Source organism: Cololabis saira, chromosome 10 (genome assembly GCF_033807715.1).
Source record: "Cololabis saira isolate AMF1-May2022 chromosome 10, fColSai1.1, whole genome shotgun sequence".
Classification (NCBI taxonomy): domain Eukaryota; kingdom Metazoa; phylum Chordata; class Actinopteri; order Beloniformes; family Belonidae; genus Cololabis; species Cololabis saira.
The window spans coordinates 11,085,417-11,100,535 of record NC_084596.1 but is presented as its reverse complement, the minus strand read 5'-3'; the positions used below and the strand labels follow the sequence as shown (position 1 = coordinate 11,100,535).

The window sequence follows — 15,119 nt, the reverse complement described above, 5'->3', positions numbered from 1 at the left end:
ACGCCTGGACACTGACATAGCTTTCCTTCAGGAAACTCATTTGCGAAATAAAGATAATTTCAGACTCAAACGTGCTTGGGTGGGTGATATTTTTCATTTAAATTTTGATTCTAAGTCTAGAGGAGTAGCAATTTTGATCAACAGAAGAGTTAATTTCTCCGTCTCCAGGACAATATCCGATAAGAATGGTAGATATCTTATTGTTGCGGGCACTCTGTACTGTAACCCTGTATTGTTGGTGAATATATATGCCCCTAATTTTGATGACCCCAATTTTACGGATAGGCTGTTTGGCAACCTCCCTTTCTTAAATACGCATATTACAATACTGGGCGGTGATCTGAATTGTGTTATTAATCCTTCTTTGGACCGTTCGAATCCTCGTACTTTGACTCAATCCTCTATGTCAAAATCTATTACCGATTTTACAGTCAAGAACGGGCTTGTTGATCCGTGGAGGTTCTCACATCCTGGAGATAAGGAATTCTCTTTTTTTTCACAAGTACATCAGTCATATTCACGTATTGACTATTTTTTTGTTGATGGCTCTCTTCTCCCCAAAGTTACTTCTGTCGTATAACACCCAATTGTTATTTCAGATCACGCCCCTCTAACTTTGAATATAACATTGTCTGAGCGCCCCCATTTTTCTTCTCCCTGGAGGTGTAATCCATTGCTTTTATCCGACGATGCATTTAATGTTTCTATATCTGCTTCAATAGATGATTTCATTGCATTAAACAAAACAGATTCTACCAGTTTTTCGCTAGTATGGGAATCACTCAAAGCATATTTGCGAGGACAGATTATCTCTTATTCAGCATACGCCAGTAAAATCCGCAGGGCTAAATTACAGGAGCTCACATCTAAAATTCAGGACATAGACAGACTAAACTCAGTTAACCCAAGTCCGAATTTACTGAAACAACGGCTTGATTTGCAGTCAAAATTCGATCTTATAGCGACAGCCGATTCTGAACGGCTCCTATTACGCGCTCATGCCAACTATTATGAACACGGCGATAAACCAAGCAAGTTATTGGCTCACCAATTAAAAAGGCAAGCAACGTCGAGACTGATTCCCAGCATTAGAGATTCTACTGGCACACTTACCACCGATCCAATCGCCATCAACACAATTTTTAAGTCATACTACTCCTCTCTCTATGAATCAGAATCTCCACTTGACACAGCAGAAATGACCTCCTTTCTTGATAATATCACTGTCCCTACTATTAATTTGGATGTGGCTAATGGCCTCGATGCTCCTTTCAGCTTGCAAGAAATTGCTGCCGCCATTGAAGCTATGCAAAGCAACAAGGCCCCTGGTCCCGATGGGTTCGGCGCTGAGTTTTTCAAAAAATTCAAAGACAAATTAGCCCCCCTTCTACTCTCAATGTACAATGAGTCCCTTGATCATGGCTCATTGCCTCCCTCTTTAATGCAGGCGTCCATTGCCCTCCTTTTGAAGAAGGACAAGGACCCTGAATCATGCACTTCTTACAGGCCCTTGTCTTTACTGAATGTGGAGGCCAAAATTTTAGCCAAAGCACTAGCAATTCGTCTTGATAAGATCCTTCCTAGCATCATATCTGAGGAGCAGAATGGTTTCATCAAGGGACGCCAGCTCTTTTATAATGTTCGTACACTTCTAAATGTGATTCTCTCTAAAGATTCTTCTCCACTCCCTGAAGTTGTTATCGCGATTGATGCTGAAAAAGCGTTTGATCGCGTCGAATTTAACTATCTTTTTGCAACACTTCATAAATTTGGATTTGGACACCGGTTTATATCTTGGATTAGACTTCTTTACACTTCCCCTCAGGCCAGCATTCACACCAATGACAACTACTCCACTTATTTTACATTATCACGTGGCACGAGACAGGGCTGCCCTCTCTCCCCTTTGCTATTCGCTCTATCCGTCGAACCACTTTCAATTGCTTTAAGAACTCTTCCTCTATTTCGCGGAGTCTCTAGGTCCAATGTGGAACTGAAATTGTCACTTTATGCAGACGACCTCCTTTTATATGTATCTGACCCTTTAACCAGCATTGCACCAATATTATCTCTGTTGAAGAATTATGGATCCTTCTCCGGCTATAAGGTCAATCTTCACAAGTGTGAATGCTTCCCCATAAACACCTCTGCTTTACTACTCAAACAATCTGATATCCCCTTTAAACTCAGCCCGTCGGGCTTTAGATACTTAGGGATGAATGTGACCCGCACTCTGCCCTCTCTTTTCACCGCTAATTTTTCTCGAGTGAAGGCGGACTTACAGAGGTGGAACTCCCTACCATTGTCGCTGATAGAAAGAATTAACACAGTGAAAATGACTGTATTGCCTAAATTTCTTTTTTTGTTCCAATGCACTCCTTTATTTCTACCAAAATCTTTTTTTAAATCACTTGACCAAATTGTTTCCAACTTTTTATGGGCCGGTAAGACACCCAGAGTGAGGTATTCGCTTCTCCAAAAATTTAAATTTAATGGGGGTCTAGCACTACCAAACTTTTTGCTTTACTATTGGTCAGCGCATATTCACAAACTAATTTATTGGCTTCAGTCTCCAGAGTTATTATGGTGCAGATTGGAGGCTCAGTCACTCTCTTCATCCTCTGTAACGGCCCTACTCTCCTCCTATTTACCATTGAATCCCTCTAAGTTTACAAATAGCCCTGTGGTGCTTTCCTCCCTTAAGATTTGGTCACAGTTTAGGCGCCACTTTAAATTTGCTTCTCCATCCACCTATACACCTGTTACTAAGAATCATCTGTTCCCTCCATCACTAATAGACACCACTTTTATGATTTGGTACAGCCGGGGCATTAAGCACTTCAGGGATCTATATAAGGATGGTATCTTTTCCACATTTTCAGATCTGAGGTCAAAGTTCAATTTGCCTGCCTCCCATTTGTTTCGTTACCTACAGCTTCGACACTGTGCCTCTGCTCTGTTTCCATGCTTCCCTTCCCTTCCTGCGAACCAACCGTGGGATGATCTTCTAACTATGAAACTCAGTCAAAAGTCTCTGATATCTAGGATATATGCACTGTGTATGACATTTGATGATCATTCTGTAGATAAAGCTCGGGAGGGTTGGGGACGGGAGTTGGGCCTTGACTTCACAGGGGAGCTGTGGGATAAAGCTATCCGTAGCATACGATCTAGCACGCCTTGCGCTAGACTTGAACTTATTCAATTCAAGGTGCTGTATAGAGCCCACCTATCAAAATCCCGATTATCTGAAATATATCCGAATGTTGCAGAGCTATGCGACAGATGCCAGGGCTCTCCCTGCAATTTAAGTCATATGTTTTTCTCCTGTCCTAGGTTACAGAAATTTTGGAGTTACTATTCTGTGATCATGTCTAAAGTTCTGGGGAAAAAAGTTGTTATGGCCCCTCTCTTAGCAATATTCGGACTCTCTGTTGACTCCTCACATATCAGCCCCACACAGTCAGAAGTATTGGCTTTCACATCTCTTTTAGCAAGACGTCGTATCTTACTTTCATGGAAATCCCCCAAGTCTCCGTCTATTTCTCTTTGGCTTAGTGATGTTATGTTTTTTGGAAAAGGTGAGATACTCAGTAAAAGGCAACTCAGCTAAATGTGTTCATAAATGGCAATCCTTCATAGATCACTTTATTGCGTTGAAGACTCTACCCACCGACTGACCCCCCCTCCCTTAATTTTCTTTTCATTTCCTTTATTTGTTTTTTATTATTATTATTTATGTTGCATTTTATGTTTTATTTATTTCCATTTAATGGGATATCAGCGATGGGCATTTGCATTTACCACTGCATTTGTTTTTTGTATGCACTTTTGCTCATTCATTACTTTCCTCCTTTGATCATTTCTTGCTCATCTGTTTATTTATTATTTAACGCTACAGAGACTCTGTTCCTTAGTTAGGTTTTTTGTGTTGAAAAAAAAAGAAAAAAAAAGGGGACAATGTATAATGCGTATCTTTGATTACATGTTTCCATGTTATCATTGTATGTTGTTTTTTCTAAAAAGATCAATAAAAAATAAAAATAAAATAGTCAAAAATATGCAAATTAAGCTTGGAGTTCCTGTAATTCAGCAGAAATCAGGACACTAATAGAGGTATTTACATAGGTGATTACAGGTGACAGCTTAGAACCTACATTTGTTTAACCACTTTGACATGCAGTGGATTCAACTGTTTACTATTTTAATTCACTGATTTCATCTTTGTATAACAGGAAAAAGGGATTTTAAATCCAGAAATATGATCTGTTGTGAACATGAACTCTGTACTTTGGGATGTTTCAGGAGGAAAACTGCCTCAGTTTTACTTGAATATTAGATTCATATTTTCTCCCTCTGATTCAAGTCCTAGAATGAAAACTCAAGACAACACGTTGTTAGAACATCAGAAGTTTTATTTCTTACTAAATATCCAGATTGTTAAACATGAAACATCCTCAACAGATTTAGACATCAACAACATCTGATCTGCAGGTCTAGTCCGGTCCTGCAGCTGCAGCTATGACTACCGGCCCCATACACTAGTTTACACCAACTAGAGGCTTTACTGAACTGTTTGCTGTGTTGCTGCTGGTCAGTAACATTTCTGAAATCATTTACTTGACATGATATCGGAGATGAAGAAGATGAAGAAGGTCTGGTGGGTTGTCTGTTGGAGTCCATGAAGTGGAAGAAAAGAGAAATACAATATAGAAACACATCAAAACTAATAGTTAACAAAAATTAAAACACAGACTTATTTCTGTTTTTATACTGAAAAAGAAGATGTTAATATTATTATTTCCCAGGTGAAACTACAAAAGAACAACTTCCGCCTATAAAAGCGGAAATAACAACAAAACATCAACTTATAGAACGATAACGTCTCTCCATCCATCAGAGTTTGAGACATTCACCTTTGAGAAGAAAAGAAAAATCAAGAAAAACATGAAGAAAAATAAGTCTATTTGAGTTTACACAACTCAGCTGAGGCTCCAGAACCATCAACCCAAACTCCAGCGTAGAGCGGCTGAGTGAAGGTGGTCTGGACTCTGTGGAGGAGGGTCATGGTTTCAGAGATGCTGTAGAAGGACAGAACACCTGCTCTGTGATCCAGGTAAACTCCTATTCTGGAGGTCTGAGGACCTGAGATGGGGGTTCTGATGTTGTTGTACCAAAATATATATCTGTCTGAAGAACAACGTAGTGACCAAGATTTGTCATTTAATCCAAATGCACTTTCCTTCCCTGATCTGCTGATATTCTTGTATGAAACTGCTAAACGAACTATATCTGCTTTCTTCTCCACCTCCCAGTAATGACGTCCAGTCAGACTCTCTCTACTCAGGACCTGAGGAACAAGAATGAATCTGTCTGGATGATCAGAATAAGACTGATGTTTCTTCATTAAAGTCACCTTTCTGTTCCTCTCTGACAGTAACAGCTGTGTGTGTACTGTGTTTGGATCCAGAGTGATTTCACATGAATATTTCAAGAATCCAGCTCTGCTCTTTGGTTCTGGTTGTGGCAGTAAAACATCCACATCAGTGATGGTCAGTGAGATGTTTGTCCACGTGTCTCTCAGGATGTCCTGTAGTCGACCTCTGACCTCATACACAGCTGCTGTCACATCCTGAAAGTACCTGAGAGGACGGATGCTGATGCTGGAGGAGTGTGTGGACTCACTGAGTGGTGACAGTGAGTGGTAGTTTTGGAGAAACTGGTTGTGATCCTCGGTGTCTGTGAGCTGCTTCATCTCAGTGTCTCTCCTCTTCAGGTCAGTGATTTCCTGCTGCAGCTTCTCCTCAAGCTCTCTGACTCTCCTCACTTCAGTTTCCTGCTGGGATCTGATCTGCTGCTTCACATCAGAGCTTCTTTTCTGGAGGAGAGAGATCAGCTCAGTGAAGATCTCCTCACTGTCCTCCACTGTTTTATCAGCAGACTGATTGATGGCCTCCACCTCCTGCTGAAGCAGCTTCACATCTTTCTTTCTGTCTTGGATCTCCTTCTGGATTTGTTGTCGACTCACCTCCATCTCTCTCTGCCTCTCCGTCCTTTCTGCTGCAGCTGAGACTGTGTCGTGGCCTTTATGTTCATCCACAGGGCAGAGATAACAGATACACTTCTGATCAGTACGACAGAACATCTTCATCACCTCATCGTGACGGGGGCAGATGTTGTCCTGCAGGTTCTTGGAGGGATCCACCAGCTTGTGTTTCTTTAATGGAGCCACATCATGATGAGGTTGAAGGTGATTCTCGCAGTAAGAGGCCAGACAGACTAAACAGGACTTGATGGCTTTCAGTTTTTTTGCAGAGCAGAAATCGCAGGCCACATCTTCAGGTCCAGTATAGCAGTGATCAACAGGAGCAGCTTGGAGTCCAGTCTTCTTCATCTGCTCCACTAAATCAGCTAACATGGTGTTTTTCACCAGCACAGGCCTCGGTGTGAAAGTCTCTCTACACTGAGGACAGCTGGGGAGTTTCTTCTCTCCTTCATCCCAGTAGGTTTTAATACAGTTCATACAGTAACTGTGTCCACAGGGAATAGTCACCGGATCCTTTAAAAGATCCAAACAGATCGAACAAGAAAAGGATTCCTGGTCCAGCTGCACTCCTTTCTGGGCCATTTCTCCTCTCGATAACTGAGACTGAAGTTTTTACTTCCTCAACACTGAAACTATTCTGCAGATCTGCAGGGGAGGGAACAAGGAAACGTGTCCAGCGTCGAGCTGCTGGTTTATGAGAGTCAGAGTCCATGAGGAGAAGTTGTCTGAGATAAAAACCCTTTAACTCTTTCAGAATAGAAAACGTTCCTTTTTAAAAACTACTATCAGTCTCCCGTTCCAGGTTTCCAGATCGTTTTAATGCCAGTTTCTCAACAATGATACAATAGATACATTTTTAATTTTGTTTCAAAGCTGTTCTTGTTTATTTGAATAAAAATGTGAAAAAAAACATTTCTTGGTGAGGTGATGGTGACTCTTCAAAGAGATCTGCTTCTCATCTGAAAGTCAGTGGTTCAATTCCCAGGTTAGGAGCGTTAAAGCTTCAACAAATTAGAAAGAACATAATGTTTCCTCTGATGTACTAATCAGTCTGTTGTTAGGATAATAAAGGGATCCATCCTTTATCCAGGTTGCATTTACAAAAAGTAATAAGTATTGCGTGGGTATTTCTGTAAATGAGAAACACATTTTTCTGCTCCGCAGCAGCTCTGAACCCCACAAGACATAAAACCATCACGTCATTAAGCTCCAGAAACAACTAACTGTAACTCTGATTGTCGGCAACAAGATCAAGCATCTAGAGTTTTCTTAATAATTCTCATCCATCTTCTCGTGACTAAAGACCTGTAACTCAACATCTCCTCATGAAGTCCTGGCGAGACTTTTATTGGCCCACCTGAATAAGCAAAGAAGCACCTTCCAGGACCCACTGCAGTTTGTTTATCATCGTGGGGGTGGAGGTGGAGATGCTGTCATTCACCTGATTCAACCAACTGTCATCTGGACAAAGCAGCAGCACTGTGAGGATCATGTTCTTTGTTTTCTCCGGTTCATTTAACTCCATCCAGCCTGCATTACTACGCCAGAAACTCCAGAAGACACAGGTGGAGCCTCCACAGTCCCCTGGATTACTGACGACCAGGTGGTCAGCAGCACAGGAGCACCACAGGGGACTGTATTCTCACCACTCCTCTTCTCTGTACACCTCAGACTTCCAGGACAAGTGGGAGTTGTTGGGCCCCAGCCCGGTGTTGAACACTGGAAGACTTCATTTCAATTCTGAGGTCTAGCTCCTAGGCCCAACTCTGAGGCCAGTCTCGATTTCTTAATATTGACCGTATGGTTTGAAACAAAGGAACCTTCATAATGACTCAAAACCCCTGCAGACTTTGCATTCACAGCCTTTCAGTGATAAGGAACAGCACCCTCATTGGGCAAGGACCCCAAAACACAGGAGGGGCTGCTGCCGATTTATTGCAGCCCAGGCCCGGCTATAAAGAGCAGGCTTCCCCCTTCTCTCTTTGTCTTTTCCCTCTTTTCTCCCAAGCCCTCTCCCATGGAGTTCTCTGTGAGCTATAAAGAAGGCCACAGCTTCTTTTTTAGCATGAAAAGCTACTGGCTATGTTCCAGCCTTCTCCATTATTGGGCCTGAAGAAGCGTCCGGTTGCCTGGAAATGGCAACCAAAGTCTGCAGCGCTGCAACGAGTGACCTGAGAACGTTTTGAGCCCCCGATGAGCTGAACAAGGGACCCTTGCATTCCTCGATGATTTGAACGCCTTGGGACCGACCTGGAGCCAAAGGAGGTCCAGCTGCAGCTCATGCTGCATCCACACGGAGAAGAGGAGAGCAGGAGAGAGAGACGCTCTTCACTAGGATCACCTGCGGAGCATAACCATCCAGCTGTTCACCAATGAACGCTGGCCTGACAGACCAAACCTAACCAAACCTTTTTCCTCAGTAGATCCACAAAAGAGGCTGTTACGTGCCTGGGCAGAGAAATATAGTTAACACATTTAACTAGTTAAGTTTTACATTGTGAGCCGGACAGCTGACCCCGTCACAACTGTTATTATTAGCTCAAGTTTGTTTATTCTATCATTTGTATATTGCTTCATCCACGTTGCTGGATGTTGTTGACGTGTTCTTCCACAACAGAAAACAAAGCCCTTCCTCATTTCCCAGTTGAAGGACCAGAGCGCACATGTGGCGTTAGTTTCACATTGGTGTGTCTCTGTGTTGGAAACATCAAAAGAACTTTGTTTTCTGGTGGTGAGAAGTTATTCTAGTGTCTTGGGTTTTACTTTCTTCTCCATTCCTCTCATCCTCTCCTACTAACCCCTGCACACACAAGCACACTCTTATCTTGGCCATTTCAGCCTCCGAGTTCTTTTTCTATTCTCACTGGATGAGATGAAATCTCGTCCAACATTTTGAATCAAGCGAGACTCAGTCACCACGGGACTTTGTCAGCCATCTTTCTTTCTTTTCACGTGTATGAACAGCCATTGTGACAACACACACACACACACACACACACACACACACACACACACACACACACACACACACACACACACACACACACACACACACACACACACACACACACACACACACACTTATATGTATAATCTGAAGTTTGTGTTTAATGTTTAGTCCGTTAGTCCGGGACCCCATTTAAAATGGAGTGCGTAGGATTCATACTAAAAGTGCACGTACACCCAAAATCCAAAAATGGCGGGCGCAAAAAAAAATCCGGATCTATAAAACCGCGTGCACGCACACCTGCACACAATGTTCACTTTATAAATCACAGTCCAGCTGGAGGGTTGCGCAGCTGAATCCGCCTCATATCCCGCCCTCTACACGCCCACTTTTTACCATAAATGGTATGTTCTTGCATATGAATGAGCCTGCTGAGCATGCGCAGCGGCTTCCTGCAGCCTGTTTGGCGTCAGAATGAATGACACTGACTTTCACGAAAACTGAGATCTAGATGTTGTGGATGATGTGGAGGCCAGGAAAACCACATTATTTGGTGGTCATAGTAAAAGTAGAAAAAGTAAATAGTATAAAATAAAGCGAGTGAGTAGCAGCACGCCGTTGCTGCCCGTTAGTGCCACGACGCAATTTCCACTGGGGAAAGGGGGGGCATGTCCCCCCTCACTTTTCAAAATCATGTATTTGTCCCCCCCACTTTTTACAGTTTAAAAACTAACGGTAGGCTCAGCCTGTAATTGCAAATCATCAAGACACTGTGCGAAGGCGATGCGAAGACGGGACGGGACCCACTCCCCCATCTCCCCTCTCCCCTCCCCCCCTCAGTGCTGCTCTAGACTGATTTATGGTTCCGCGTCACACCAACACGGAGCCATACGGCGTAGGGTACGCGGCGACGCGCACCCTACGCCGTACCCTACGGCGTAGGTTCTGCGTTGGTGTAACGCAGAACCGAAATACAGATTTGTAACATTTCCTGGTTAAAAAGGCCCGTGATCAGACTCCTTCCTTCACTGTTACTCTATAGCACCACCCTGGCAACGAGCTGGCAAGCAGAGAATTACAACTACTTTGAGACTGATTGTGCTGTTTAGTTATTATTTCCTGATGTTTGATATGATATATTTTCCTGATATGTTTTTTTTATGGTAATCGATACCCCAACTTCTGAAACATAAGCATATATCAGATGTGTTTTGTGTATTGCCTGACTGTTATTAATAACTATTGTAGGACAATTATTAATAACTCTCTAATAACTGAACCAGCACTCCCTTTGTTGCACAACAGAGTCCTGTCATCTGCAGAAATACTCAGATTACTCTGCAGTGGTGAATCAGAGACTGAGGACAGAGAACTGGTGGACCGTTCTGTAGCATGCTGTGGGGACAATCATCTCATCTCGAATGTGAACAAGACAAAGGAGATTGTGGATTTTAGGTGGATCAGGTCTAAGTTTAATAGTTTTTCCATCCGTGAGAAGAAGTGTAGGTGGTGGAGGAGTATAAATACTTTGATGTTAAACTGGACAGCAAACTGCAGGCTGTTTATAAGGAAGGACAGAGCAGACTTTACCTCTTAAGGAGGATTAGGTCCTTCAGCATTTGCAGCAAGATGTTGAATATCTTCTACTGTATAAGTCTGTTGTGGAGAGTTCAGTCACATCTGCAGTCATCTGTTGGGGAGCAGAATCAGAACCAGAGACTTAAAGAAACTGAAGAAACCAATGAAGAAGGCTGATTCTGTTCTGGAACTTCTGGACATGATTGTTGGAAGGAGGATACTTTTTCAGATTTGCTGCAACACAGACCTCTACAGGAGATCCTTCCTGCCCATAGCAATAAAGCCACAATAAGCCTCTGAACAGACTTGAATCATGGAAACTACTGCAACAATACATTTCCCTGTGGGTGTGAATAAAGTATTTTAAATTTGAATTGAGATTTACTCGCTTTTGATCACATAAAGTGTGTGTTTGTGTTTGTGAATCATTTCATGTCCACCTACGTCGGCGTGCATGTCAGTGTAACACATTGCTTGAGTTGACAGAACCAGCTCATGTGACTCGAGTATCTACAGTCGTGTTCAAAAGTTCCTCCCTCTCTCAGTTCAAAGGTTTTTACATATCTGAACAATAAAAACCATGTGATTTACAACGAGGTGAATACGACCTCAGATAAACGTCACCAACCAACTTTATTATGTTCACCAAGTAATAAACTGGCTGCTGTGCAACAAAAACAAGATGCAATGGTTCATTTATTTATTTTCCAAAATGAAGGTAAAAATGTGAACGCTTCGTTGAACTTCCATGTGTGGCACTGGTTTTTCTCTGACAAGAATGGTTTGGACCTACAGCCCAGCAGCAGCTTCTTTCGTCGGTAGGGGAAGGGCAAGTGCTTGACAGGTGTCAGGCGGTGCCACAGCCCTGCCCAGGTGACCGGTGTAGCTGAGCCCGCCGTCAGACTGCAGGTAGACTGTTTCCACCAGGTGAGACAGGAGCGCCCCCTGGAGGCCCACAACGCTCCACCTGTGGAGGAGTGAACGAACAGAGATGTGATGGCAGATTAATGTCAGTGGGACAGTCGATGAATGTACAGCCATGATCACTCACATTGTTGATGCCCAAACCACAGTCTGTAAAAAAAATGGACGAAGCATTAGGTCACATGACCCACTGGTTTCTAACGAGCAGTTTTGCATATGAGTGCAGCCAAGTTGCCCCCACGGTTTATCAATCAAAGTTAACTGTGGCTACCAGCCAGTGTTGCCAACTCTTCCACAAGGAAAGAAGCTGTTGGCTGTCTCGAAAAACACTAAATGACAGCATAGCCTCATTTGCATAATCCTCAATTTGTATATAATCGTAATTGATGCTGTAAGAGAAAGGTATACTGGTGGGAGAGGTGGAACAGAAGTTAAAGACATAGTATATGCTGAGAACTACAAATGAACTTTGGATGTATAAAGCCAGAAACAAACAAATACCAGATATTATACTGAAACTCTTTACTGATAGAGAGGGAGGTTGTGATTACAGAGGAAGCCTGAACTTCAGAACCAGGAGTGTTCGAACAACCATAAAGAGAATGTGCCCCTCAGTCAGTGGTGTAAAGGTCTGGAATAAACTCAGCCAAGAATTGATGCAACGTCCAGGCATGAGTTTGTTTAAGGAAGGGCTCAAACTGATGATTCTCAACAAGTATAGGGATGATGACCAGGCCAACACACAGACAGAGTTCAGGGGGCCTGGGCTCTGGGCCGGGCCGACCGGCGAGACAGTTCAGTGGGACTCCTTCAGAGCCCCAGTTCAGGGGGCCGGCCTTGGGACCGAGCTCTTGGGTCGGGGCTGAGCAGAGTTCCTGACTGTGGCCTGGGCTCTTTGATGTATCTCTCAGGTTGGTCCATGTAGATTTCTGCCTCCAGGTGTCCATTTAAGAATGCAGTGACAACATCCATTTGATGTACATGTAGGTTATTTTGGATGGCAAAAGGACAATAATGTGTGAATTGAGCTCAAACGTACTCCGGGTGTAAACGTTTCATCGTAGTCAGCACCATGCAGCTGTGAGGGACCTTTGGCAACAAGTCTGCACTTGTATTGCTCCACTTCTCCATTTCGATGCTCGACTTTGAATACCCATCTTGACCATATAACCTCTAGCAGTGACTCATATTCCTAATCAGCCACTTCTTGCCTTTGTTTTGCATTTGGACACTTTAATGCTTCTTTCAGTGTGCTCGGTTCTGTGACAGAACACACATTAGCACAATAATCAGCTGTCACCATATCTGCAAACTCGCTGCATCTCTTTGGAGCCCTTCTGATTCTGCTTCCTCTTTCAACAGTTTCATCGACAGTGATGTCATCATCAGTTTCTTCCTCTTCTGTGATCACCTCTTTCTCTGGACAGGAAATATCCACCTCTTGTTTCCAGTCAAAGTCTGACCCATTAAAGATGACATCCTTTCGAATCAAAATTCTTCTCTTCATCGAACATATGATAACCTTTTGTCTTGTTGGCATACCCCACAAACCTGAGCTTTACAGCTTTTATTGTCCAGTTTTAGTCTGTCAGCATCTGGGACATATGTATAAACAACACAACCAAACACTCTCACTGTTACGGTTTGGTTTTCTAAGGACCCAAGTGCAGGAGAGAGAGGGAGGCCAGAGGCAGGAGTTCTCAAAAACAAAAAGGATTTAATCCACAAAAGGCAAAAACAAGGCGCTGCAGAGCAGGATCAAAAAACACAAAACTAACAGGGACCAAAGACCAGGAGCACATGGAGGGAAGAACCAGTACGGACCGACAGGGAACCAAGGAATGACAAGACAAGATATACTGAGGGGATAACGAGACACAGGTGCAGACACAATCAGGGCAGATGGGACACAGGCGGGGCAAGACAGAAACTGAAAGTCAAACTGGGGGAAGTGTCAAACCCTGACACTCACATGACTCGTCAGGTGTTTGCCAGACCATCGTTGGTAGGGTGTCTCTTGCTTCAGGACAGATGTCAGCAACCTGTTCTGCATATAGGCCAGGGATATTCAATTGGCGGCCCGCGGGCCACATGCGGCCCGCCAGGAGCTTTTATGTGGCCCCTGGTCATATTTCAAAAAAGGGGGTGTTTGTTGAAAAAAAAAAAAAAAAAAAAAAATTTTTTTTTTTTTTTCATAATATTTTTATAACTGGCTACTATGGACTAAAATAGTTGTGCTCAATGCTTAATATAATATTCAAATAATGTAGGTAAATAGTAGGTAAGTAGGTAAATATCAATTTCATTAAGTTTGCACAATGCATGGTTTCAAAGTGAACTTGCATTCAAAATAATATTTCTTTATCTGAATATTATATTTAACATTCACAATTACTAAATCTGGAGACAATTAATACATAATTCATATGTAAACTAGATATATTCAAATGTATAATACAAATGTATTATATTATACATAAGTCTTCGTCTTTGAGTGCAAAATACATTTTGAAAACCCCCACATTTTCAAATTGTGTGGCCCTCTCCATACAGTCCTTTTGCAGATGTGGCCCCCGGCCGAATCTAGTTGAATACCCCTGATATAGGCTGTTGTTGCTACAGCCTCAGACCACAACATCTTTGTTAGCTTAACATGTGACAACATGCTTCTAGCTGCTTCAATCAATGTCCTTCTATTTTTCTTTCTGTAACTCAATTTTTCTGAGGTGTATGAGGTACAGACATCTCATGGTGGATTCCTTTAGCCTTCAGATATTCTTGAAACTCACATGAAGTGTACTCCCCACCGTTATCTGATCTCAGTCTTGCAACTTTGTATCCACACTCATTGGAGAATGTTCTCTCAGATTCCTTGAATTTGCTCAAGACTTCACCTTTTTCCTTTCATTAAGTAAAATTTACAGCAGCAAGAGAAGAAATCAGCGAAGGTTACAAAGTGTTTTGATCCACCTGTTGATTCAGTCTGCATGAGTCCACAGACATCACTATGGATCAGTTTCTTGAACAGAATTGCAGATTAGCTGCTTTAAAAGGAACCCTGGCTATTAAGACATGTAGGTCTTAAAAGATAAATGTTGGTATCAATTATAACAATGTGATATAAAAAACCTTTTTGATGTCTTCGTTTTTATAAAATTTGAAAATATAATTTAACATGTAGGTCGCCATTGTTGTTTACATTCTGAGTAGTGACGTCAGACGGTGGCTCCTGCTAACCCCCGTACACTGTTTTGACACCCAGAAACGGATGAAAACACAGCTAAACAGGTGACGGCGCACCAGAAACACAGATCAAAACACAGCTAAACATTAAGGTGACGGCGCACCTACAAAAAAGTAAAAAAAAAAAAAAAAGTGCCGCACCATACAGCATGAACCACAAAAACACCATAAAACTCAGATAGACTAACCGACCACACGTTTCAACTAGCAGATAGCCGATGCTACAATAAAAACCCCAGCCAGATCTGGTGTCATTAAATTAAATAAAGATCTTCTGGGCCGCTCGGTGGCGCAGTGGGTTAAGCAGCAGCTCATATACTGAGGCTACAGTCCTCCTGCAGCGGTCGCAGGTTCGAATCCCGGCCTGCGCACCTTTGCTGC

General features: G+C 42.7%; 1 protein-coding gene across 1 annotated transcript; it reads right to left on the bottom strand.

Moving 5' to 3' along the window:
• Positions 1-4,428: 4,428 nt before the first annotated feature.
• LOC133452405 (tripartite motif-containing protein 16-like) lies at positions 4,429-6,672 on the bottom strand. The gene has a single exon (XM_061731678.1). The coding sequence runs from the start codon at positions 6,626-6,628 to the stop codon at positions 4,964-4,966; it is 1,665 nt and encodes a 554-aa protein (XP_061587662.1). The 5' UTR covers positions 6,629-6,672; the 3' UTR covers positions 4,429-4,963.
• Positions 6,673-15,119: the final 8,447 nt, after the last annotated feature.